The following is a 25,957-nucleotide window of genomic DNA, read 5'->3' as shown; positions in this document are numbered from 1 at the left end:
TTCGCGGAGGCCTTCCTGGAGCAGATGCCTGAGCTCCGCGCTGCTGGCGGGGGATGGTCACAGGTAATAATAACTGACACCTGCTGCGCACCTGCTGCGGCCTGCTGCGGCCTGCTCACTTCTGCAAAGACTTCCTAACTTCGCGGCTAGCACGCGACGCCGCTGGGACCCAGACCCGGACGGTGCCCCTACCACGATGTGGCTGGGGTGAAGGAGGCCGGGGACAGGGCTCCACCGTCTCCTGAAATGGACACCGACGGAGGTTTTGAGTAGAAAGTGCGCGGTCAGATGGATAATGTGGGGAGGGATGAACGCATGAGCCTGGGGACCAAACAGCCTCCAGGCACTTGCATCCTCTGGACAGAGGGGCCTGCCCCGAGCAGAGAGGGCTGGGGCAGCACACAGGAGAGAGGGCAAGCCGCCAGCACCGCCACCGGTGCCAGCAGGGAGCCAGCAGTTCGGCGGGTCTCCGGGACCCTGCAGGTCCTGGGCGAGCGGCGGGACCACGGCAGGCATGTCCTGCCCAGAGGCCACCGAGCCAGAGGCAAGGGTGCATGCCAGCGTCTGCCGAGCAAGCAGGCAGAGGGCACGCGGTCACCTCTCTAAGGCTGACGGCGGTTCTCCTGCCTCCACACACAGCTCCCCCCACCCAGGGGCCTCCCAGGAACAGTCTGGCCAGCACGACAGCCCGTTTCCGCAGCCACGCTGGGGACACACGGCCCAGACCCCTCCACCCCGGCGGTGTGCGCAGCTCGCAGCCCTGCAGGATGAGGCCCTGTCCTGGCCAGTCCAATGCCAGCCTGCCCGCCACTCACCCTGAAGGCGACTTCCCCAGGCTCAGCACTCCTGTCCACGGAGCAGGGTCCCCGCATCACCCCTGACGGACCCACGCGAACAGGAAGCACAGGCCACTTGCCCAGGGGAAGCAGTAAGACCGACCGTCTGTTTCTGACCAGGACAGACAACCAGCACTCGGCATCACCTGCGCCTGAGCCCTAAACTCTCAGCAAACCAGCAACCGATCGCAGGCTTCTGGCCTGTGCTCACTGCTCCTGCAGCTGGACCAGAGGATGGACTTAACACACGTCTCCCCCTAAAACCTGTCCTTATGCAGCTGACGTTTAAAAATATAATTTAAGGGCACCTGGGTGGCTCAGTGGGTAGAATGTCCGACTCTTGGTCTTGGCTCAGATCTTGGGGTCCTGAGGTCGAGCCCCGCATGGCTCCATCCTCAGTGTGAAGTCTGAAGTCTCTCTCCCTCCCCCTCTGCCCCTCCCCTGCTCTCTAGTCTCTCCTTCTCAAATAAAATCTTTTAAAAACACAATTTAATTCAGTCCCGTACACAAAACGCAAGTGGTAAGAGAGCTTAAGGACTCAGGAAAAGGGGAAGACAAGGTGGAGAAGGAGCAGATGAAAAGCAGAGGGCAGAGGCAGGAGGCGGGCTTGGCTCGGAGCATCCCTGCAACCAAGACAAAGCCTGATGTGTCACAAGACTCCTTAGCCCCAGAACATCCCTCGGGCCCTCGGGCCAACAGATGCTCTCCAACGTCCGGCACGTAAGTGCAGGTAAACGACCTCCCGGAGGGAGGCTGTTGGATTCCACGTGCCGGTCCCGCGCCTCACCACGACTGGAAGCCAGCAGTTACACAGATGTCATCCTGTTTATCTTGGCCCGTGCTCGCCACCTCCAGAGCGCCTTCTGATCCCGCATTCAAGGCTTCGCTGAGCCCACGGGGCTCGTGTTGTCTGCACGGGTAGCAGACATGCCCTCCCCTTTCTCCAAGTTACTAAAATCCTTTTTTTTTTTAATTGCAGGTTAGCAAAGGAAAACCCAGTGCAGGGTGATGACGAGAGGCGAACGAGCCCGGGTCAGAGGCCTGGCCGCAGGCAGGGCACTGCACGGGACCAGCTGTTTGTGCACAAGGGACAACTCGGGGAACCTGTGCCTGCACCTGACAGGCAGGACCAGCTGCCCCCAGGTCCGGACATGACACCCTGCTCCCGGGGAGCTCGTGCGCATGCGCCAGGGCTGGACCAACGCGAGTCCATCCCCCGGAATGCCAGGGTGGCCCCCGGACTGTGCCCTGGGCCCAGGCCTGAGCCTCCTCCCCCACCCGGCCGGGTGGCCTGCAGCCAGGGCGAGGTCAGTGCCAGCACCAGAGGCCGCGCCCCCCAGCACCCTCCGAGAGGCCGGGCCGCCCACCTGCTTTGCTTCCCACGCTGCCCTGACTGATGGTTTCGTGAAGTACAGTCCCCAAGGTGCCCACAGGTCCAGTCATGGGGCAGGTGCCGTTCGGCCTGCGACCGACCAGTGGCCACATGGCCTGCACCCGGCACTAGTCCCAGGTGGCACCCACGGGAACCGGCAAACAGGGGGTTCACTGCTCAGGCACAGGCACCCAGAGGGCATGTGAGGGGAGCAGTCCCAGGGCCGGGGAACAGGGTCCATGCACAGCATGGCCTGGGTCCCCTCCCCCATGACCCCGAGGACCAGGGGCCAATCCGGCAAGGTGCCAGAGCCCGGCAGCCCCCAGCCCCGAGGGCCCCATCCCCCTGGCGTGTGCTCTCCAAAGACGGCGGTTCTGGCGGCGGGTGCTCCGGTGCTGGGTGCCACGTGGCTCAGCTCGCCACGGCTCCACCTCCGGGTTTGGGCGCCAGGCGACCAGGAAGGCCTGGACGGGGAGCAGACAGGGGCAGGGGCTCCGTCAACGAGGAGGATGGTCTCAGGGGAACCCGGAAGGCTCCTGCCCCGGGACGGGAGGGGGGTGCCTGCAAGGTGCCTCCCAGCCCGCAAGCGTGGCCTCCACCCACGCACAGGCCGGGTGGGGCCCTAACTAGGACACCGCTCCGGGCTCACGGCGTCCACGTGTCGGGGTCTCCCAGAGCACGGGCCCAGCCGGCCGGGAGCCTGCTCCGCCGCCCTCAGGACCCGGGCCGGGGCGCCCCAGCAGCCCGACCTTGGGTACCTGGCCGATGCCTTCTGCGTCTCGGGGGGTGAAAGAGGATAGAGTAGAACGCAGAACAGAGAGGAAGGCAAGTGTTTCTCCAATACACACTTCAGAGCAAAAACAACTGAAAGTCATTCAAAGCACGAGACAGAAAATGTCAAAAAGAAACTGACTTTTGGGAATAAATCAAGGTATTGACCCATTCAAAGGAAAACACGCACAGCGGTTTCTATCTTGGTTTCAGGTGCGGGGAGGTTTTCTTTTATTAGAAAAACGTACAAAGGTCACGATGATGACAGTTTAGTATTAGGTCTCTCTGGGACTCGCGATGTCCTTCCCCGGCAGGAACGGCGACACTCCCGCTGGGATTTGTGCCGCAGGAGGTTTAAATAATCAGGACATTGTCGATCTTGTTTTACGGGGTTTAAATTTCTTCCGGGAAGCTTACAGATAAAGCACAGGAGACACGTGCCGCCGGGATCGAGCCAGGGGGTGAGGAGCCTCGTGACACTAGGACCCAGGGAGGGATGGAGGGGGACCGGGCAGAGTCCAAGGCCTCCCCCTCCCCAATCCCCTAGGGCGTCAGGTGCAGGGACCCAGCTCTGTGGGGACAAGGGGCGGAACCAACCCAGACGAGAAGTGGCCGGAAGGAGGGAGTGCTGGCAGGGAAGACTTCTTCCTTTCCCTTTCTGTTGTGCACAGACGGCAAGGGGACAGCGAGACACAGCCCGCTCCCCAAGGACGACGGCCCAGGCCGCTGCTCCCAGGCGTCCCTGGTCCCAGCGTGACAGAGCAGGGGGCTGCTGCCCTTGGCCTGAGCCTCACGCTTCCCTGCAGCCTGGAGAGGAGGAGGAGGAGGCTTCTGGCACGCGGTGGGCAGCGGCCGGGCTGTGCCCACCTCGGTGACTCTGGGGCCGGCTGTGCACCCCGCCCGCAGGCCCCGCACCACTCACACTTCCTGGGCCCTGGCCTCGCGTGGAGGGCGGCGTGACCACCCGCAGGGGCGCCCGACAGCCGCACACGGCCTGGGATCCTCATTCACCTGCCACGTGATGGCCCCCCGGAGCCCACGTCCCAGAGCCCATACCCTGGAGCCCACGCCTCGGAGCCCACGCCTCGGAGCCCACTCTGCGGAGCCCACACCCCAGAGCCCATACCCTGGAGCCCACGCCTCGGAGCCCACTCCACAGAGCCCACACCCCAGAGCCCACCTCCCCAGAGCCCTGGGAAGGCCCCTGTGGGCACTCACCTCGCCACTACCCAGGTGCCCAGCCCCATGTGCTGGGAGGAAGCGTGTCCCCTCCCTGTGGCGCAGGGAACCTGCAAGCTGCCCCTGCCCAGGCCCCAGTGTCCAGGCACCCAGAAGGCGTCCGGGGCCTGCAGCTCACAGCCACAGACTCGGGGTGGAGGCTCCGCACGGGGCTTTGGGCCTCAGCTGGAGCTTCGGGAAGCTCTCCTCTTGTTCTGCGTTTTCTCAAGCTCTGCTCACAGGCCAGATAAAAGCAGGCAAGGGCGACTCCCGGCCCTCGGCCCAGGTCTGCACCGACTCGGTCAGCCCCGGCACCGTGTCCACCCTGACCCGTCCTATTTATTTCCAGGCTTTACAGTTTCAGGAATGCGGTTTTCCAGGCCACACGTGAAGGCAACCAATTTGTGCAAAGCCTTCCCTCTGCCCTACAAATGCACAAAATAAATCTACTAGTTTATGCATTTGTTCCCTCTGGAGGAAAAATATACCCCAAACTTCTTCCACGGGTGTTCAAAAAATGAAATCGGTATTTTTCCTACTTTCCAGACACAGAAGTGACACGGGCTGTTCCCAGGGCCATTGTGTCCCGTCGCAGAAAGCCCAGCACGCAGGGGTTAAACCGAGGACAGCCGTGTAATTAGAGGGAAAGGGGCCCCGCTCCCGTCTTCTAAGCAAACAAGGAGACACACAAACACCGCATGGGCGAGCATGAAATCTGTTCTCTGCAGCTCAGTGTGTCAGGGAAAACAGAGCAGCGGACGTCGTTCTAATTAGAAACAGCCAGGAAAACAGCAAATAAATGGGGCAGGATCCCAGCAGGACCTGCCAGCACAATCCCGGGCCACGGGGGGCGGGAGCTCCTGCTTTTCCTGAGGACGTGTTCGTGCGGCCTTCCTGTTATGAAAACAGGACGCGGGTGCGGATGAGTGAGTGTCTCCTCTGGCGGGGAGTGCCTGGGTGCTTGGCAGGGTGACCTCTGCGACGTCATGGGGCTCGAGGTCGGGTCCACCGGCTCTGGGGCTGGGGCCCTGGGGGAGCCAAGCAGGCGGCGGTGCACACAGCGGGAAATGGCTGATGCACCTGCCAGGACGTGGGGACCCTGTGGGGACCTTGCAGGGACAGACGCCCGGGTGCCAGCCTCTGACCTGGGTGCCCCCACAGCAGGCTGCACGGCCCTCAAAGGGCCCTCCCTGCAAGCCGATGCCACCCTGTGTCTGAGGACTTGTCCGTGGGAAGCAAAAATAGTGTGTGCGCATGTGCACACACATGCACGCACGCACATGTACATGCACACACGTGCACACCTATGCCACACATTGTGCACACACGTGTACACGTGCACACCTACACCACACACTGTGCACATGCACACACGTATGTGTACACACACGTGCACACATGCTCTCTCCAGGCCACTGCTCTGAGCAGATGTCGTTTTCTCGTTTGGCAGCAGGGAGGCCGCGTGCTGCCCAGAGGAAACAGCAGAGGCCTGAGTCCCTCCTCCACATTGCCCGGGCTGCGCGGTCCCGGACAAGTGCCTTGACCTCTCTGGTCCTCGATCTCCCCTGCACGACAAAGCAACGACGACAAAGCAACGACGACAGACGACAAAGCAACGACGACAAAGCAATGACGTTACCTGCCCATCTGGCAAGGATCGGGGAAGGAGGTGAGCAGACCAGGAAACCACTGGTGAGAGGTGAGCGCCGGGGCCCGGGTCATCCGCTGGAGTGAGCGGTGGCCTGCGACCTCCGGGAGGCCCCCAAGAGGCCACCTGCAGCCCGCAGCACACGGCGCGCCTCCAGGTGCACTCGTGGGCGGGCGCAGGGGGGCGAGCAGGCTGGCACGGCCCCAAGACCCTTGGGTTCCCGGGGTGCACTCCTGATGGCCCCTTCCCCGGCGCGATTGGACGAGGGTCAGAGCGGGGTGCACGGCTTCCCGACCTGGGCCTGGTACGGTGCGTGCTTCAGGGAAGGACGGCCGTGATGCGGAAGCCGTGCCCGAGCCCGTCTGCCTGCACGTCCAGGACGCGGGGTCACGGGCCAGGCCTTCACGCGTCCCGAGCCGCAGCGGGCGGGGACAGAGCGGAGAGCCCAGGAGCTCGCGCTCTCCGCCACCCGACAGCTAATCCCAGGGGCCGTGGGGAGTCTGAGGGCGCAGATTCCACAGAGGCGGCCGCGTCCACGGCCTCTTTGTTCTCCGTCCGGGCGCCTGTGGACCCGTGCAAAGCTTTCAGCCCCGGGCGATCGCATCGCGGGCTCAGCAGCTTTTCCCGACTGGTAACCAGGGTACGGGGACAATGAAGCCTGCACGGACGCACACACTCCCCTGCAGCGCGACACCCCAGCTCAGAGGCTCCCAGGGAGGATCCCGCCTCCGCAGACGCTCACCTACCCCGGGATGAGGCGCCAGGGCCAGCTCGCCGGACTGCGGACGTGCAGCAGGTCGTATCTACAGCTGAGTCCTCCCGAGAAGGAGCCACCGATTGGGAAACCGGCCGGTGCACGACCGGCCGCAATGGCAGAGTGTCCGCTGAAGGGGAATCTCGGGGATGAGTCAGGCTGACTCGCAGGAAACCGAGATGCGTCCGTCCAGACGTCACGAGAGAAGACGAGCACCGAAGCCCCGAGCGGCCTGGCACCACCTCCGAGCTGACCCGCCGTAGAAGCCCGGCTGATGCTCGAGCCCCGGCGACCGGCCGCGGGGTGACAGGATTAGACACGCGACACACACGGAAGACATCGCCGAAGTCAAGAGTGTGGAACCCCGGCCGGACACGGGATCCGTGGGCTCTGTAAGACTCGGGATAGGAGACGGCGAGCCGGGCAGGCCGGAAACCTCAAGCACCAGCCAGCCCAACGCCACGTGCACGGAGCTGCCCTCGGGATCCCGGCTGCCGCGAACCAACGATTCATAGGCCCCTTGCATGCACACACACACACACACACACACACGCTCACATCCGTGCACACACGCGCGTACACACGTGTACAATGCACACAGATGTGCACACAGGTCTGCAACACGTGCACGCGGGCGTACACACAGGCTCGCACACACACGTGCACACACAGGTTGGGTGGGAAGGGCAAACGCCGGCAGGATGTTGGACAGTATTAAGAAATCACCGCTAATGTTTGATGCCTTACTTATTTTTTAGGTTGTTTTTATCTTTTAGAGATACACTCAAGTACATACAGATGAAATAAAAATGACACTGAGAAGTGGAAAAATATGTTTCATTTAAAGTAATATATTTTATGAAAAACCTAAGATACCAGCTTGACGTGGACTGTTTGTGGTTATGCTTGTGCTCACCCAGGAATTTATTGTAAATGCCCAGAATGGAAATCACAGGACTTCCTGCAGAAGAAACTCCTCTCTCCCCCCTTGCGGCCAGCAGGATCCCCTGATGCACACCCAGGGGTCACATCTTCTTTTTTCAGATTAAATTTAGATTTAGATTTAGATTTAGATTTATTTATTTATTTATTTATTTGGCAGAGAGAGAGAGAAACAGAGAGAGGGCGTGCACAGGGGGGAAGGGCGGAGGGAGAAGCAGGCTCTCAGCTGACCAGGGAGCCCCCCGCAGGACTCGATCCCAGGACCCTGAGATCAGGCCTTGAGCCGAAGGAGGACGCTGCACCGACAGAGCCCCCCAGGCGCCCCTCCCCGCGGCACCTGTCACAGAACCTTGTCCTGGACGGTCAATTCCATGGAAACCTTCACAGGGTTCCCGCATCGGCAACGACCGCGTGCGCCCCACCGCCCTGTGCCCACCTGGCTTCTCCACAGGGTGGGCAGGGTCGCACCACAGAGCCTGGCATCCGCCCACGCGTGCCAGGGGCACCCCCATCCCGCCCCGGATCGCGCTGCAGCCAGCGACGACCCCACACGGCCCCTTGCCTTCCCGGCTCTAGGACTGCGCCCAGGGCGCCCACCGCCAGCACAAGGCTCTCCCACACTCGACACGCGCAAGTCTGCCCCTCGCTCAAAGTGCAAATGGAACAATCCGCACACTCCCGTCCCTGCGCACTGGTCCGACGGCCCTGAAGAGAGAACTTCCTGCACGGAGCGTCACCCCCGCTACTCCGCACGCAGCCGTCACCTGCCGGCGACTCCCCAGCCCGACTGGAGGCGATGCTCCCCAGGGCCCTGCCCGCCTGTGGACGCCCCGTGACCCCAGGAGGCAGATCCAGGCCTCGCTGATGGGCACCAGGGAGCACGTGCTGAATCAAACAGCGGTAAGCGCGGTGGGCGACGGTTCTCCCTGAGACCCTCCATGTCCATGTCCTTCCAACAGGACAGAACTGGGAAGAGGCCTTGAACTACACGGATCAGCTCCGCTCCCGTTCTGTTGCTGTGGTGCAAGCAGTGAGCCAGAGGGACAACACTGTCGGGAGGCCTCGGGGGCCCCTCGCTGCCCTGTGCCCGCCCTGTGCCCTCCCTGGCCAACCGTCCTGCTCCGGGGACTCCAGAGGCTCTTCCAGAACCACCACCTGATGAGACAGAGACCACCCTCCTGGTTCAGGAGACCGCCACCCGAGGAGCCGGGGTCTCGGATTCCTGATGTTTGCATGTGTGAGACATTAGACCCAGACGCTGCGTCCACGGCAGGTGCCCCGAGGCCCCAGGGCAGCCTCCCTGCCCACCCGCAGCAAGCACCACGGCGCCGTGGGCACACAGACGCCGCTGCTGTAAGACACCCAAGGGCGAGACGGAGCTGCGAGCCAGGAGAGGAGCCGACGAGGAGCTGCACGGCCAGGGCAGGTGTCAGCAGCTGCCCCTCCCCAAGCCACAGGAAGCAGCCCAGGACTCTCGGAGCCCGGCACCGACGGGGGCCGGATGGTGGACACGTGAGAGCTGGGGACGTGGGGCACCGGCGCCGGGACCCGAGCCCTCCCACCCCGCACACCTCAGGAAGCAAAGGCCGGATGCAGGAGGGGTGCACCCTGGGCCCCTGGGCTTGAAATGAGCCCCTGAAACAGGCAATCCGGGGTCCTGGAACCCTGGGCCGACTCCACTGATGGGCAGCAGACCATCTCCAGGCGGCTCTATGAGTCCACACCGCCACACAGCGCAGCAGTCCCCGTTCCAGCCGCCTACACGACCCGCCAGTCACGGACCTACTCTGTGACAAGCAGAGGCCACCCGTCCACCGCGCTGACCTACCACTACCTGCTCGACTAGACCCCGCTCCGCCACGGCGCTGACCTCCCTTCCCCACCCTCCTCCTAACCGAGCCCACGGACCCCCAGCCCCACCGCCCTCTAACTGGCCACCGCCGAGCCCCCACGCCGACCTCACCGGCGGCCCTGGGCCGGCTCCCTGTTTGAGTCACTGTCCCTTTGTCCGTAACCCTGACAAGCTGGCGGGAAGGGAGAGGCGGCCCTGGAGAGGGGAGGGGAGGGGAGAGGAGCGGGCAGGCCAGCAGATGGCACCAACCCAGGGTGGACACCTGCCAACCCCGGGAACGGCGCCCACCAGAGCCGAGGGCCAAGGGGACTCGGGATGGCGGGAAGAGCAGGGCTCGCAGGGCCGCCGGGCAGGACGGGACGGGACGGGACGGGCCCGGCGCTGTGGCCCCCGCATCCCGGTGTGGCAAGACCCCAGAGAAAGGGCCCATCGGGACGGGCTCTGTGCCCATCAGGGTTCCCTCATCAGACCTCAGGCCGCACGCACGCAGGCCAGTCCCCAGCACCTGTTCTCACCCAGACCCTTCCCAGCTCTGGGGCTGGCCGAAGAGACGGCGACGCACACAGACGCACGCGCTCCAGGCACAGGCCGGGCACTCTCCTCACCCCTACGGCCACGGCTGGTTTCCTTACCTGAGAAGCAGGGCCACCAGCAGGTGCTCAGAGGGTCATGGTGATGCTCAGGGCACACAAAACGACCGCGCTGGGGGCAGCAGGGGAGAGCCAGGCGGGGGCCAGCTCATGCCGGGGATGAGGCATCTTCGGGCCCCCATCTGCTCAGCACACGGGAGGCCGGCGCAGACGGAAGCGGTGGGTGCGGGTGCAGGGGCGGGGCGGGGCGGACATCTCCTTGCGAAAAACAAGCGAGCCGACCGCGCCAGAACACAGGTGGAGGAGGAGACCCCTTTCTCGGTCCAAGCGTGTGGGCGCCAAAGTACAAGTTTTCTCCTTAATGTGCCTAAAAAGTCTTCCTAAAGGAAGGGTCTTGCTTACGTGTTAATAACATAACTAAAGGACGGGAGCTTCTTTCCTTTCCCCAAAAATGTTTTCAAACCAAGATAATCAGGTCTGCAGACACGGGCTCCTCTCTCCTTCCACCGGTCGTGCAGGGGTGTGCGCGGGGTGGGTGCACGCCCGGTGCGGGGGATGGGATGGGGGCTGCACGCTCCGCTCCGGCCACCTGTCCACGTCCTCCAGGCTCTTGTGCCGACCACCGGGCATTTCCGGCCACTCTGAGCCGTGTCTGCAGCCACAGCCAGCCGGTGTCTGCTCCCACCACGGGCTGTTTATTCCCTTAATATTTTCTGGTTCCAGTTCCCCAGAGAGCCGTCTGTTCTTGGTCAAGGCCAGGCCTGACCATAGGCATCGGGCCAGCACATAGACTCACTGTCCTTGGGCAGGCGCCCACCAGATCCACCCTGTGTGGCCAGGACAACCCGGGTCAGGGAGCCCACAAGGTCCCTGCATGGTCAGGCCTATCCGAGAAACAGACCCACCAGGGCCTGGGTGTGTCCACACCAGCATACCTGTGAGGTGGTACCGACTTTAAGGAGAGGTTTATTATGGAAGGTCGGCAAGTCCAAAGTGTGCGGGATGGGCCAGCAGGCTGGAGACCCGGGAGGGAGGTGCTGCGGGAGTCCCAGGCCCTTCTGCTGGAAGAATTCCTTTCCGCCCAGGGCTCCCTGGGCTTTTCCTCCCAAGCCCTTCAACTGCTTTGGTGAGGCCCACCCACGCGGTGGAGGATAATCTGCTTTGCTCAAAGGCTACTGACTTCGTAAAGTCTAGAATGTCTCGCCGATAAGATGGGTAGTGTGGCCCAGCCAGGTGGACACCCCAAACCAACCATCAGAGGCACCCAGGCAGGCTGAGGTGCAGCCTACTTAAGGCAACAAACCGCACCATTTAAACAGCTGAACGGGTTAATTGAGATCATTCCCGCGGAGAGGGAGACAGAGCCTGCTCTCTGAGTTCAGCAAAATAAACGGATAAACACATGATCCCACTGGGCACTCACCCAATCTTCGCCGACTGGTGAGCAGAGCCGCATTCAGTCAGCAGACACCAAGCCCAAGAAGTAAGCAGGCTCCAAACAGACTCCCTGTCGCTGCTTTTCCTCAAGCCTCCAAGCAGGCCGGGTTTTAATAACCCACACTGAGGAAACGGATCATAAAATGGAATCCATCAATATGGACAGCGAATAGCTCCCCTCCACCCGAGGGGCTCATCTCACCAAAGGCGCTTCCTACACAGAGAGCAAAGTTTTAGGAAGACAAGAGCTGCAACCCCATTAATTACTGAACAAGAAAACGTTGTAGAGAGCTGGAAAAGACAGTTTCATCCATCAAACAACAGCACAGAGGCAGACGGGGTTATAGACCCCAGCAGGCGCTCACAACAGAGCTCACGTCAAGAAAGGCTTCCTGGGGACACCCCCTGAGGGCAGGGGACACACACGGGCCTGGCACAGAGAAAGGACGCCAAGCCCAGCCCACCCGAGGACACCCCTCTGGGAGGTCTTCTGCAGGGACCTTCGTCCTCACCTGGGTTACCCCAGGTGACCAGCCCTCCGTGCCCCGCCCGCAGCTCCGTGGGGGGCGGCCTCCCTCCCCGTCCTGATCCTCAGAGTCCCTGTGGCCTGGGAGTCCGTCCCCACTGAGACAGTGTGAAGCCCCAAGGCGGCGCCCACAGTGCAGAGCTGGGTCCCATCCAGGCTCCAGCTACTGCGTAGGAGCCTGGAAGGAGCTGACAACGACCACATAGTTCTCTGCCGGACGTCATTTTCGGGGAACAGTTGAGAAGAAGGCTGTTTACACACACAACTCCAAGAAAGCTCAGAGGAATTAGAAGGCTTCTCCGTGGCTAAAAAATGATAAGGAACTGGGATTTTTTTTTAAGAGGGAGAGAATCCCAAGCCCACTCCATGCTGAGCACAGAGCCCGACACAGATCCCCATCCCACAACCCTGAGATCTTGACCTGACCTGAGCCGAAACCAAGAGTCAGATGTTTCAGCAGCTGAGCTCCCCAGGCACCCCTGGAAGTGGGATTTTACAGCTGGTGTGTCCTGAGCTTAGGAGACAAGAGTCTGGGGCCTATGGAAGCAGTTCCTCCCATAACCACTTCCTTTCCTGCGCCCCTCTAGCTAGGCTTCCAATCCCACTCCTGACCCAGGCAGTGAAAGAAGGAGCAGGCCCTGGGCTGTGCTGGGACAGAGGCATGGGCCACCACATATGGGGGGCCCTGCCCCCTATACAGGGAGCCCCTTGCAGCAGATTGCGCGTGACTCAGCACCCATGTTTGGCACTAACGCGGATGCCAGTAAGAAGGGAGGGAGGGATGGACAGGAGGGAAGATGGATGGAGGGGCAGGTGAGTGTGTGAGGGGGTTGAGAGGTGATGACTCTGGATGGGTGAGTGGAAGGATGATGGGTGGATGGATGGACAGGTGGACAGATGGATGTGTGGGTGGGTGGATGGATGCATGGATGGATGGATGGACAGGTGGGCGGATGGATGGATGGATGGACAGATGGGTGGATGGATGGACAGGTGGGTGGATGGATGGATGGATGGATGGATGGATGGATGGATGGATGGACAGGTGGGTGGATGGACAGGTGGGTGGATGGATAGATGGATGGACAGATGGGTGGATGGACAGGTGGGTGGATGGATGGATGGATGGATGGATGGACAGGTGGGTGGATGGATGGATGGACAGGTGGGCAGATGGATGGATGGATGGACAGGTGGGTGGATGGGTGGATGGACAGGTGGGTGGATGGATGGATGGATGGATGGATGGATGGATGGATGGACACATGGGTGGATGGACAGGTGGGCAGATGGATGGATGGATGGATGGATGGATGGATGGATGGATGGACGGACAGGTGGGCAGATGGATAGACAGGTGGGTGGATGGATGGATGGATGGATGGACAGGTGGGTGGATGGATGGACAGGTGGGCAGATGGATGGACAGGTGGGCAGATGGATGGACAGGTGGGCGGATGGATGGATAGATGGGCCGACGGATGGATGGATGGATGGATGGATGGATGGATGGATGGACACGTCGGCAGATGGATGGGTGGGTGGATGGGTAGATGGATGAGTGTGGCGAGAAGAGAGGATGCATGACTGGATGGAGGAGGTGACACAGATACTGACGTAAGAAAATTACACAACAAGGAACCCACAAGAAAACAAATGCTGGAGATTAATATTTAGCCACCTGTTGCCATGCCAACACAAACATCCCACATGTCTGAATAAATAACAACGATGACTAACTGTATCCACTTTGATTGCTATTTTTGAAAGTTAAAGTGCTGCTCAGCTGGCTGTAGAATTTCTAAATTATTGTTCCACTCCAGGAAGCAAGGAGCCTCATCTAGCTTCTCCGTCCCCAGCGGAAGCTGCGAGGGGAAGTGAAGCATGGGCTGACCGCGCTCTCCAGAGGAGCTGCAGCGTGTCCCCTGGTGACTCTCTCAGGTCTGCGACGTGGGCTCCTTTCCACACACTCCTGAGTGAAGAACTCTCCCTGCCCAACAGCTCCAAAGGCCTTGCTCCCCCCACAGGAGAAAATAACGATCCCCGAGCTCCAATCACTGCAAAGGCAAAATGTACGGATGCCAACCTCCTGTTTCCTGAGGGCAGCTCCGAATTCTGTGGTTACTGTCCTTGGTCCTTAGGCGGTAATTAGTGTCAGGGCCGAGCCGGGGCGCTTCCGCAGGAGCCGGCCACCACTGCCCGCTCCCCGGGGGCCCCGCAGGTGCCGGCGGCGTGCGGCCAATTTCATGCTTTTTAGACTTCTGGGTTTGGTCTGTCAGAGAAAACTGCATTTCTAAAGCACGCTGAAAATTATGTCCAGTGGCATTTCCTGATTGAATCACAAGTATCCGCTTCAATCAGAGTAAACACACAAGAGGATACAACAGTGGGGCTGGGAGCCCGAGGCGCGCGCCCACCGGGAGGAGCCCCAAGCCCATGGAAGGAGCACCGAGCCCCCAGGAGGAGCCCCGAGCCCACAGGAGGAGCCCCGAGCCCCAGGGAGGAGCACCAAGCCAGCGCCAGTGGCCCACACCCCTCCCTCATGGCCCACACACCGGTGCTCCCTCCCCAGACTCCGCCTGCCCAGCCCCACCGTTAAATTTAGCACACTCAAATTGTGATAAAACATGTTTCCACAGGAAAAGCATCTACGGAGCCAGGCTGTGTGAGCGGATTCACATGCATCCCCTTCCTTATTCCTCGGAAAGCCTCTACCTTCCCTCTTCCGAGGGAGAGACCGAGGCTCCGCAGGGTGAATGAGCTCACCCAGAAGCACGGCGCCAGGACCTCAGGTCCAGGTGAGCACACCCCCTGCCTGCTGAAGGCTCCCCCTTGGCCCACTTTCCCTCCCCCCCAGGTAGAGGCTCATCCCTCATCGCCGTCCCCGGGTCAGCCTCCGGCGTCTCATGCCCTGGCCTGGGTGCAGTCGCCGTCCTGCCCTGGACCAGGGCACACGGGAGAGCACGGGGCAGCCTGGTTCTTTTTGGTGCCCCCACCTCGCCCGGAGTGCCCCCCACGGTGCGATCCTGAGGACATCTCTAAATAATAACTAAGTGTAATGACTTTGAAGGCACGCTCACGGGCCGGCTCTCCGTGTGCTGGGGTTCTGCAGGGACCTGCCTGGCCCTTACCTCCTGGAAACCGTGGCCCAGACTGAGAAGGCCTCCCAGGGGCGCGTGGGGCTGCGGTGTCTACACCGGGGGCACCTCCCTCGTGCCTCAGCTCTCAACAGCTCTACCCAGAATACCGGAGGACACACTCGACCCTCCTGATTCAGAGACTCCGTATTTGCACATTTTCACACTTGCTAACGTCTACTTGTGACCCTAAAGTCAATACTCATGGAGCTCTGGGTGTCACTCAAGGACAAGCGGGGAACCGTGGAGAGCCCGAGCTGCCCGACACTCTCGTTCACGCCGGTGAGGGAGCAAAGTGACCCTACCCGTTCCTGCTCTGGCCGTAAACAGAGTCCTTCTCACCAGCTACCGAGTGCTAGGCCGGGCGCATTTTGTGCTTTCTTTTGGTGACTTTGAAGCTTCACATGGACTCCAAGCCTGGTGCTGGGGTCTAGTGCCCGAGTGCAAGAGGCTCTCAAGTGCCTCAGCAGGAAACATGCATGAGATGAGCAATACTCAGGCTCGAGTGTTTATTACTAAGAAGTCTGTGTTAAATAAGGTGCCTTTAAGCAGCAATACACACAAGATAAGGTCATCTACTGATCAGCTGATGAAGGTGTTGGGACAAGGGGCTCCCAGGAACCTTGCCCCGTATGTCTCTGGATGGACCAACGCTCCAGTGGTCACTAATCCGGTGTTTGCAGTGACTTTACCACCACGAACAAGGAGGACCAACCATAAATAGCGCCTCTGGGTGCAGAAGGCCAGGTGCTGAGCTTCAGGATCTTGGAGCTCTTCCCAGGGCAGGTTCTTAGTGCAGCAATGCGATGGTCAGTCCAGGACAAACAGCCAGCCATGGGCAGAGACTGAACCAGAATCTGTCAAGATCCAGAATTAAACAGACAGTCCACACACGCCCCATGATGGACAGAAGCCAGATGACTGGTTTGGCCTTCAGGACAAACTGAGATCAAAGTCGTCAGAGAAGACTGATCGTAATGACTGAAGTGTCCTTACTGGGCAAGGAATGACAGGCGCATGCATCACATTTCCACGGTCCAGCCGTCAGAGATGTGCCCTGTGTACTGAGTTTCCCATAAACAATGGCAACTGGCACCTCACTCTCTCCGTTAGACTCACCTCGATGTGATTTGATTAGCTCTATAGCAGGTAAGGGATCAATGCTCAGCTGATGGAGGACGCCTGTCCTCAGGAAAACACTGATTGTGTCCAGGAAGGAAATAGACCCAGGAAAGCCCACAACGTGCTGACCAGAGTCCTTGGTATAGACCAAGCCTTCACAGATTACAGACATGTGCCCTAAAGTAACCAAAATGTATAGACAAAGGCATTTGGGAGGTATTGTTTAGAGTAGCAGAAATATGGAAACAAAGAAATGACTCATAAAAATGTGGCCCAATAAAACTGGCGATTTCAAGCAAATAAATACATGGCCATTAACAATGATGGTGCAGACGTTTAATTACTGCATAGGCATAGGGCCACGATGTGCTGCAAGACTTCAAACGTGCAACATGCATTACAGAGAAGGACATAATTGTGTCCCAATTATTGTAGAGGATGGATGGATGGATGGATGGATGGACGGATGGGGAGATGGATGGATGGATGGATGGATGGGGGGATGGAGGGATGGACAGATGGACGGAGGGATGGACGGAGGGATGGATGGGGGGATGGATGGATGGGAGGATGGGGGATGGAGGGATGGACGGATTGATGGATGGACGGATGGATAGATGGATGGATGGACAGACGGATGGGGAGATGGATGGATGGATGGATGGATGATGGATGGATGGACAGGTGGATGGGGGGATGGAGGGATGGATGGATGGACAGATGGGGGATGGAGGGATGAATGGGGAGATGGATGGATGGATGGATGGATGGATGATGGATGGATGGATGGACGGATGGATGGGGGGATGGAGGGATGGATGGATGGATGGACAGATGGATGGGGGATGGAGGGATGGATGGGGAGATGGATGGATGGATGGATGGATGGGGGAAGTAGGGATGGATGGATGGACAGATGGATGGGGGATGGAGGGATGGAGGGATGGATGGACGGATGGATGGATGGGTGGGGAGACGGATGGATGGATGGGGGATGGAGGGATGGATGGATGGACAGATGATACAAGCACATAGATGCATGAATAGATAACAAATGGATAAATAGACAGATGGGTAGATAATACATATATGGATAAACAGATAACGGATGGATAGATGGATGGATAATAGATGGGATGACAGGTACACAGATGACTGATAGAAGATAGGAGTGGACTAACATGGATGGACAGAGGGTAAATATGAAGACAGGGATGTGGACACAGAAACACACACAGACATACCCTATTTCCATACATCTGCCCACATGAAGATTTGGGTACACGTGCAACTGATGGGCAAGGCCAACCTGTTAATGGTTTCCCCTACTGATAAGAATACAAGTAGCTTTTTGTGTCGCGCTCAGCTGTATTTCCACATTTTTCTGTTATGAACACGTACAACTTGCATAAAACACTTTTAAAATGTTGTAAGTGAACTGGACAGCGCGGTCAGTGGGCAAGAGGGCAGCCTGCACAGCCTGCTGGGCCAGGGCTCCTGGCAAGAACGCGGCTCCGCGTCCCCCCAAGCAGGAAGGGCTCTACCGCACACCCTGCATCCGACCGGCTCCGAGGGGGACAGCGACGAACAAGTGAGGGGCCGGAGACGGAAGGCCGTGCGGCAAACGGCCAAAGATCTTGCACATTCATCCACAACTAGAGAATCACGGGAAGTAAACAGGAAGCCCCGGGTCCGCGGGCGGCAGGGGCGGCACGACCTACGGCCTGAGCGGGAACCTCAGAAATACAGCAGGACCCAAGGACCCGGGCTGCGCACCAAGGGTGCCTCCTGCTTTCCTCCTCCCGCCCCTTCACCTCCCGCCTTATCTCTGGGCGGACGCAAGCCCAGGTCCTCGTCCTCCGGAGAAGTCTTGAGTCGAGCAACCCGCTGACAACAAATGTGGCTCGGACGTAGATATCCTCATCACTGCACTACCCTACCCGCCCCCCCAGGATAATCACACTGGACAACTGACTCTCCAGGGGGGAGAGATCAACTGCCCTTAATCCCAAATAACAAAATTCTTTTTTTTTTTTTTTTAACAAAATTCTTTTGTGAGAGGAGGGAGCGAGCTGTTAACCTCCATCTCCCCGTGGGGGTCTTTGCCACGGCCCAGAGCTGGAGCCAAGCGAAGCCAGGGTGGCCCTGAAGGTCGCGGCGCAGAGAACCGTGTGCCCCCCCCCCCCCCCCCATCCAGCAGCCCTCTGTCTGGAAAGGGGCGAGAGCGTTCCAAAGGCCAAAGGGAAAGAGGGTGGAGCGGTTTTTAATTTCTAATTTTCTTTACATCTCCACTCTGGCGGGCAGGCAGGCGGGTGAAGCCAGGGTTTCTTTCCTTCTCATTGTTACTTTTTAACACACCTTGTTGCCAATGAATTTAAAGTTTTGTTTGTTTTAGAGACAAAAGTGAATGAGGACTCAGATGTTGGAACAAGATGGAGTAACAGGGGCTACATGTACTTTCTGGTCTGAAGCAACTGAAACACTCGCAAAAAATACATGAACCATGTGTTGTGAGGACAGTACAGATCAGTCAACTAAGGACAGAATCCCCGAGACTGCCGAGCCCAGGTCCCCGAGATTGCCTGGGCCTCCCAAGTCCGTCCCTAAGACTGCTGAGGCCCCCAGGTCCCCGAGAATTGTCCAGGCCTCCCTAGGGCCACAAGACCACCAAGCCCCCCAGGTCTCCAAGGTTGCCCGGGCCCCCCAGGTCCCCAAGACCTCTGACCCCCCAGGTCCCTGAGACTGCTCAGGCCCCCCAGGACCTCGAGGCCACCCGGGCCCCCCAGGTCCCCAAGACCTCTGACCTCCCAGGTCCCCGAGACTGCCAGCGGCCCCAGGTCCCCGAGACTGTCCGGGCCCCCCAGGTCCCTGAGACCTCTGACCCCCCCAGGTCACTGCCTCAGGACGGGCCCAACGCTGCACCCGGGGGGAGACGGAGGCAGGAGGCCGGCAAGACCACGTGCCAGAGGTAGGGCTCCTGAATGCGCCCGGAACAGAGCAGAATCCGGAGGGCCCGGCTGGCGCTGACCAGGCCACACGCGCAGGCACACGACCAGGGCGAGCAGAGTCCAAAGTGGAAGAAAGGAAATAACAAAGGTCAGCGCAGAAACTAAAAAGAAACAGAAAAGAGAACAAAAGAGAAGCACCGATGAATCCAAAAGTGAGGATTCTGCAGAGATCAGCACGACGGATAAAGCTCTGGGCAGGCCGGGCAGGAAACAGAAGATACGGGCTTCGGTCACCCCAGCAAGACAAGCGGCATCCCCAGAGGTTCCCCGGATACTAAGGGGACGACGACGAACAACCCGACCAAGGGGGACACGTGCAACAGCGACCACGGCGAGGCCCAGCTCCGTGGGCGACAGTCCACCAGACCTCGCCAGGAGCGCACGCTGCCCAGCGGCCCACACGCGCCCAGCGATCCCCGTGGGGTCGAAACCCTCCTGGGAAGACAAGCCCAAGCCCGGGACAAGCTCTGCCCCACGTTTAAGAAACAACAGAAAACTCGTTCTACCCACACTCCCCCTAAACCGGGAAAGGGAAGGAATGTTCCAGAACTCATCCTAGGAGGCAAGAGTGGCCATGCCGTGCCCAAACCAGCAGACATTCCAGGCAGAACAAAGAGCAGCAGCATCCCCCACCCCCACCCCAGGAAGGCAGACCCGGGAACCTGGGGGGCAGGGAGGGGCAGGGAGGGGGCAGGGAGGACACACAGGAAGGACCCTCAAATCTCACCACTCTGAAGACGTGCACCTTTTAAAATGTTAATTGTGTCTCAGTTAGGCTTTTCTTCTTAAATGGAAAGGTCAAGAAAGGGAATCTCTGGCTAAGATGGGCCCACAGAACAAAAGCCAGGCTGATGGGGCTGAGAGCAGAATCCCCTGCTCCCGGGACCCTCCTCCCCGTGCCCACGGCTCAGCTTCCAGTCCGGAAGGGGCCGGATCCCCAGCTTCAGGGGCTGATCACCCACTGGGCACCCAGATCTGGGAAAACCACTGAAAAACGGGGCCCGAATCAAGCCTACGGAAGGACAGAGCGCCTGGGACACAAGGAGATCTTGGGGCGAAGCTCTGTACCCCAAAACTGAGAGAAATAAGGGAAGTAACAGTCCCCAGAGTACAGAAACCGATCAAGAGAGGAGTGAGGTGCGCAAGCCAGACGGGTCCCCCCAGGGGACACCCGATGCCCTTCCCTAACTCTGTCCCCAGTTTCTATCTGCATCACACCAGGAACCTGGATTTTTTTTTTTTTTCATTGAACCTGAGCAATCGTTTCGGGGGAGGTCTCAGGATTTGCCCGTGAGGCTGGTGGTGGACATATGGCATCTGGACAGAAGCCCAGGGACCGGGGAAGGAATAACCGCAACTTCTATTTTTCTAAACTAACTGTAAGACAAAACACAAACCCTTGGAATGATGGACTTGACTTAGACAACTGCAAGCCGTTGGTGAGCTGCTCCTCCACAGCACGCCCAGGGCGCACACGGAGGCTGCTCCGTGCAGCCAGCAGCACCCTGAGCTGCGTGCAGCAGCCCCCGCGGGGACAGCAGGAGGAGCAGAGGCCACGTCCAGCGGGCTGTGGACGCCTCAAATTCAGGAACATGCCACCGCTTCGAAATTGAATTCACCAAAACACGTGTTCTTAAGTAAACTGCATCCCTTGGTATTTCTCTGCATGCCCCGAACGCGTGTGGGAATGTCCGGGTTGAAGGGCTGGGTGCACCTGGCTGGAGGGGACGCACAGGTGCAGGAGACCTCACTCGGGCTGCTGTTCGGGGCGCACGACATGGAGTGGAGAGGACTCCCCACCCTGCAGCCTCGGGCACCTATTCCCATCTCCTGCTGTGGACCCGAGGTCGCCTGGCACCTCCAGTGCGAAAGACAGAACCCTCGCTTGGCCAGGGAACCAGCCGGGCACACGGCAGCCTTCCACCCGGCTCTCACACGCATGAGGTGAGTTGTGCAGCCTGGGGTTCTCTCCCCGTTGGTGCCGACGCCTGTACCGCGGAGCCCGCCCTCAGCGCTCATGCAGGAGGGCACCGGGTGCCCAGCGCCCACTGCGTCTCTGCCAGGCCTTGGGCCTCACCGGCCTCCGGCCCGCCCGCCGGGCAGAGCGACTCCCTCGGGCTCCAGGACGACCTGAGCTTGTGCTGGGCCACCGGGTCACTCCTGCCACGCCCAGGCCATCCCAAGGGAAGCCCACGCCTGCCAGTCATCTCTACAGGGGGAAACTGAGTCACGGGACAGGGTAGAGAAAGCAGCCCAGTGAAGCAGCCTCGGGGCGGTGGCGAGGTGGGGAGGTGGGTTTGCAGGGCTGCAGGGGGCTCTTCCTGCGTCTGTTCCCCCGACTGGGTGTGGACGGGGTGACCACACGGAGGAGGCTCGCTCCCCAGCACCTGAACCCCACGGCACTCCGGGCTCACCACGGGGCCCAAGCGCTTCCTCCCTGACTGCAGCACCCCAGCCACTCCTGTGACGCGACGGCTGTGTGTGGCCGTGAAGAGCAGTTAGCAGTGGGAGGGACGGGCCCGTCACCAGCCTGCAAGGACGCGCTGGACCCGGACACTTCTGACATATTCCTCCCGTACTTTTCAAATACATTCGAGCTGTGATAACAAAGACTCGGACTTCATCGTAACAACGAGCCTGGAAGGAAAATTAGGAGTTTGTTTTCAGCAAGGCGGAGGCTCCAGCCTAAACACGCCGCGGGGCGGGCGCACAGCCGGGCTGCAGAGCCCCCGGAGCCGCGTGGGCGGCCCTGTAACCCTAACCGTAACCGTAACCGCGGGCAGGCAGCAGGCAGCCTCCCCAGGAGCCTGTCAGGGGCCGGGAGCTTCCTGTGACCAGAGGGGCTGCACACCAGGGCCCCGGGCAGAGCAGCTGGGGCCCGCGCCGCCCACCCCACCTCCCTCGGACCTGGGCGTGGAGCCCCTTGAGCAGATTTGAGGCCTGTGCAGGGGCAGCCCTGGGGAGCTGCGAGGGAGCCGGGTGACCCTGGGGGCTCGTCTCCAGGGGGCCAAGGGAAGCGGCCAGAGGGCCGCTGGGCGTCCCCATCCCCAGAAGGGCCTGCAGGGGGCCGGGGTCCCCACCCACGAAACGGGAACAGGCGCCCCCAGGTGCACCGGCCTCCCATGGAGCCACGCAGCCCGCAGGCCTGCCCCTGGCTGCTCTTCCTCACCCTGCCCGCAGGCCCCCACCTCCAGCGCCCCAGGGACATGTGCACTCCGACCCCAAACACAGCCGGTGATGGAGAGCCCCCCGCCTTTGGGCTGGGCTCCGTCCCCAGGCTGCCTCCAGCGCCAGGGCTTCCTGTCACATGGACAGTGGTCTGGCCTGGCTCGGCTGCCTGATGGCTGTCAGTTTTGGAGTAGATTCCCATGACCTCACAACGGAGGCTACAGAAACGAGGGCGGGGAGGGCGGGGGGGCCCTCACGCCCCAGGCCAGAACCCCGGCGGGAGGACAAAGGGGCCCGGTGTAGAGGAGGGCGCGAGGGGCAGAAATGTCAGGCTGTTTTAGTGCTCGCTTGTGAATGGTCGCGGGGACCGGCTTCCACTCTGGTGCTGAACAGATGAGAACATTCAGACATGGAACAAGCGAGTCTACAGAACCTCCGGCCTGCTGTGCGCCCCACGGAGAAGGAGCCTTCCGCAGACCAGCCCTGTGCCCCGCAGGCCCGGGCTGCAGACCTCAAGGGGGGGGCCGGGGCCGCTCCTTCTAGAACACCACCAGATGCGTCCTGCGGGTGTGCGCTGGGGTCAAACCAAACCTCAATCACTGTGTGGTCACAGGCGGTGATTACTGAAGCCCTGACCTCATATGAATCTACACCCAGTACCTGCCCCGCTCGAACACACTCCCCGAGCACTGTGAGAAGTGTCAGAGATCCAGGGGTTCGGAGTCTTTTGGGGGGAGGGGAGAGGGGTCTTGAAAGCAAAAGGATGATGCAGGGTCACATGGTCCAGCTCATTTGGGAGCCAGTTTCCATCTTAATCTTCATATTTTTAAGTCCCTAATTGCTCCCAAATAATTCTTTCAAAATAGAGGGAAAAAAATCATGGTGTAAGAGAAAGCAGAGAGCTGGGACACAAGCCACAAGGGAAAATTAAATATTTCTGCATGAGCAGTCTGTCATGTGACCGCACCTACCAAGCACCCACACAAGACCTAACCTACCAGGCGGGTCCTGGGGACAGAGCAGGGTGGCACCCCAGCTCCACATCCCCAGGGTGCACGCCGTCCGGTGCACCCCCTCTGCTTCCCAAAGCTGCTCCCTCACCACGACTGCCTTGCTCCTGTGACCTCAGGCCAGGGCCCAGTGACCTGCTCACCCCCACCCCCCAACTATCACAGCCTGAGTCAGCCCAACCCTGGCCCCAAGGTCTCCAGGGGTAGGCTCCCTCTTCCGGACCCCAGTCTGCAGGACAGATTTGTGTCCGCTTCCCCCAGAATCTGTGCAAGGGGGCTTCCTCCCTAAGGGAGGTGATCAGCGGAGCGTCCGTCCTGCCCGCCTCACAGAATCCACCAGCCGAGCAAGGTCATTCCAAAACATTTTTGAAACTACAAAAACCGTTAAAATATAAGGCAAAGCTTACGCAAACGAAAGCTCTCTGGAATCTCGCAAGTGTTCACTATGATGTCACTTCCCAGGCCTACCTGGGGCTCCGTCAGCAACGCTCTGAAGTTTCGGAGGGGGGGAAATTTTGCCCCGCACGGTAAGCCGAAGGAAGGCCCCGCTTTCGTTCCACAACACCCCTATTTGAAAATACTGTTTCTTCTAAAAAACAATTAAGATTGGGAGGCAAAGCACAATACTGGCCAGATGTGAAAGCAGCTCTGGAGTCCAAGTTTCTGACACGGATTCAATGAAGAAATCACCATATCCAGAGAGACCTCTGTGCCCGCCCTGGAGTCGGTTACTTGAAAGCGCGATGCCCTCCTGGATGCCCGCCTCGGTTGGCTGCACAGACCCTCTGGAAGGAAAACCCATTTCTCTCTCCGGAAGGAACAGCTTGGCCCCAGCGACTCCCGCCAAGCCCCCAGGCGGCCGGCTCCGGGGAGGGGGTTTCCCCCCCCCGGGTTCCCCCCCCTCCCCCCCCCCGCCCCGGGCTCGGGTGAAAAGTTCCAACGCTGACCGCTCACTTCCTATAGTTCACTCAAGATTTTACAACTTTTGCAGGCTCTTGGGCGGCGCCAAAATGAGTGGGGCTCGGCCAAGAAAAGTGGAAACTATTTTTGGCATCCAGAAGGGCAGCTGTAGGACGCGGACGCGGTCGGCGCCTAAAACGCATGCCTGCCTTCACAGACTTGGAGTTTCTAATCGGGGGCGCACCCGGAAACCTCCAGGCCTGCAGCCAAGCCGGGGCGCACGGGGCGCACGGGGCGCGGGCTGCGGCCGGGGTCGGGGTCGGGGTGCGCTCCGCACGGGGAGGGGGCCGCATTCCGGGGAGGGGCGAGGCCGGCACGGGTGTCTGCGCCGCGCACAGGCCAAGTGCGCGACACTTTGTACCCATTTGAGCGCCAAGTGGCGGCGAGCGCGGCACGGCACCCCCGCGAGGCGCGCCCGGGCGGAAACGCGCTCCGACTCCTCCGTCTACACTCGAGCCGCCCCGGAACTCGCGGACCCGCTCGGCGCTCAATGGGGTCTGGGCGAGTCTGGGGGAGCCTGCGGCCCGCGAGCCGGTGCCCGGGCGGGAGGCTGCAGGCTGCAGGCGCCCGGCGGGGACGGGGACGGGGACGGGGACGGGACGCCGCCACGGGTCTCCGAGGGTCCGCGAGTGGACGGGGGCCCTGGGGTCCTGGGGTCCTGGGGCGCAGGCGCGGGGGCGCACGGCTCCCGGGCAGGAGGGGGCCCCGGAGAGGCCGCGGAGCGCAGAGGGGGGCGCGCAGGAGGGAAGCCGGCCGGAGAGGGAGGCGGGGAGCGGGAGGCCCGGGGAGGAGGGGCGGGGGCGGCGAGCGCGGCTCCCGGGCCTCCCCGCGGCGGCGCCGTCCAGCCGGGACTCCCGGCCGCTAACAAAGGAAGAAGCCCCGGAGGCCGCGCGCCCCGCGCCCAGTCCGCCCTCCGCGCCCGGCCCCGGCGCACAAAGGCCGGCGCCCCCGCCCCGCCCGCGCCCCGGCCCCGCGCCCCGCCCCGGCCCCGCGCCCGCGGCCCCCGGCCCCCGGCCCCCGGCCCCCGGCCCCCGGCCCGCGCACTCACAGGATGGAGGTCTGCGGCGCCACGGCGGGCACGGCCTCCAGCAGCAGATGCATGCAGCGCACGGTGGTGCGGAAGCACAGGCAGCGGCTCGGGCAGCCGGCGCCCGGCTTCGGGGCGACCGTGGCCAGCGCGCCCCAGCCGCAGCACAGCACGAGCGCCAGCAGGCAGCGGCGCGGGGGGCCCGCGGGGCGCGGCGCCATGGCCCGGGGCGCGCGACGCTCGGACGCGAGAGGACCGCGGGCCCGGCGCGACCCTGGGGCTGCCGACTGCGCCCTGCCCAGCTGCGCGCGGGGGACGGGGGCGGGGGCGGGGGGCGCCAGCTGTGCACATGCGCGCGGCTCCTCCCCCGCGCCCTCCCCGAGGCCGGGCGGGGCGGGACCTGGGGCGGGCGGGCGCCGCGCGGGGCGGGCGGGGGCGGGGGGCGCCCCGGGCTGCGCGGGGAGCGGGAGGGGGGGCCCTGCCCTCAAGCCCTCCCTACCCCACGCGCGCGCACAGCGCCGTTGCGCGCGGAGACCAAGGCGCCCTGACTCAGGCGCGGTGCCAAGCGCCCCCCTCCTC

The 25,957-nt window shown here is 61.2% G+C and overlaps 1 protein-coding gene across 2 annotated transcripts in view; it reads right to left on the bottom strand.

Moving 5' to 3' along the window:
* Window positions 1–25,614, bottom strand: part of PXDN (peroxidasin) — a 72,317-nt gene extending 46,703 nt beyond the window's left edge. For both annotated transcript variants that reach the window (XM_077844305.1, XM_077844306.1), the window contains exon 1: window positions 25,400–25,614. In XM_077844305.1, the coding sequence (XP_077700431.1) occupies window positions 25,400–25,599 (200 nt within the window). In that variant the 5' untranslated portion in view covers window positions 25,600–25,614. The remainder of the gene's footprint in view (window positions 1–25,399) is intronic.
* Between the last annotated feature and the right edge of the window lie 343 nt (window positions 25,615–25,957).

Source organism: Canis aureus, chromosome 12, assembly GCF_053574225.1.
Source record: "Canis aureus isolate CA01 chromosome 12, VMU_Caureus_v.1.0, whole genome shotgun sequence".
Taxonomy (NCBI): domain Eukaryota; kingdom Metazoa; phylum Chordata; class Mammalia; order Carnivora; family Canidae; genus Canis; species Canis aureus.
The sequence above is the reverse complement of the archived record's forward strand: the minus strand, read 5'-3'. Positions and strand labels throughout refer to the sequence as shown.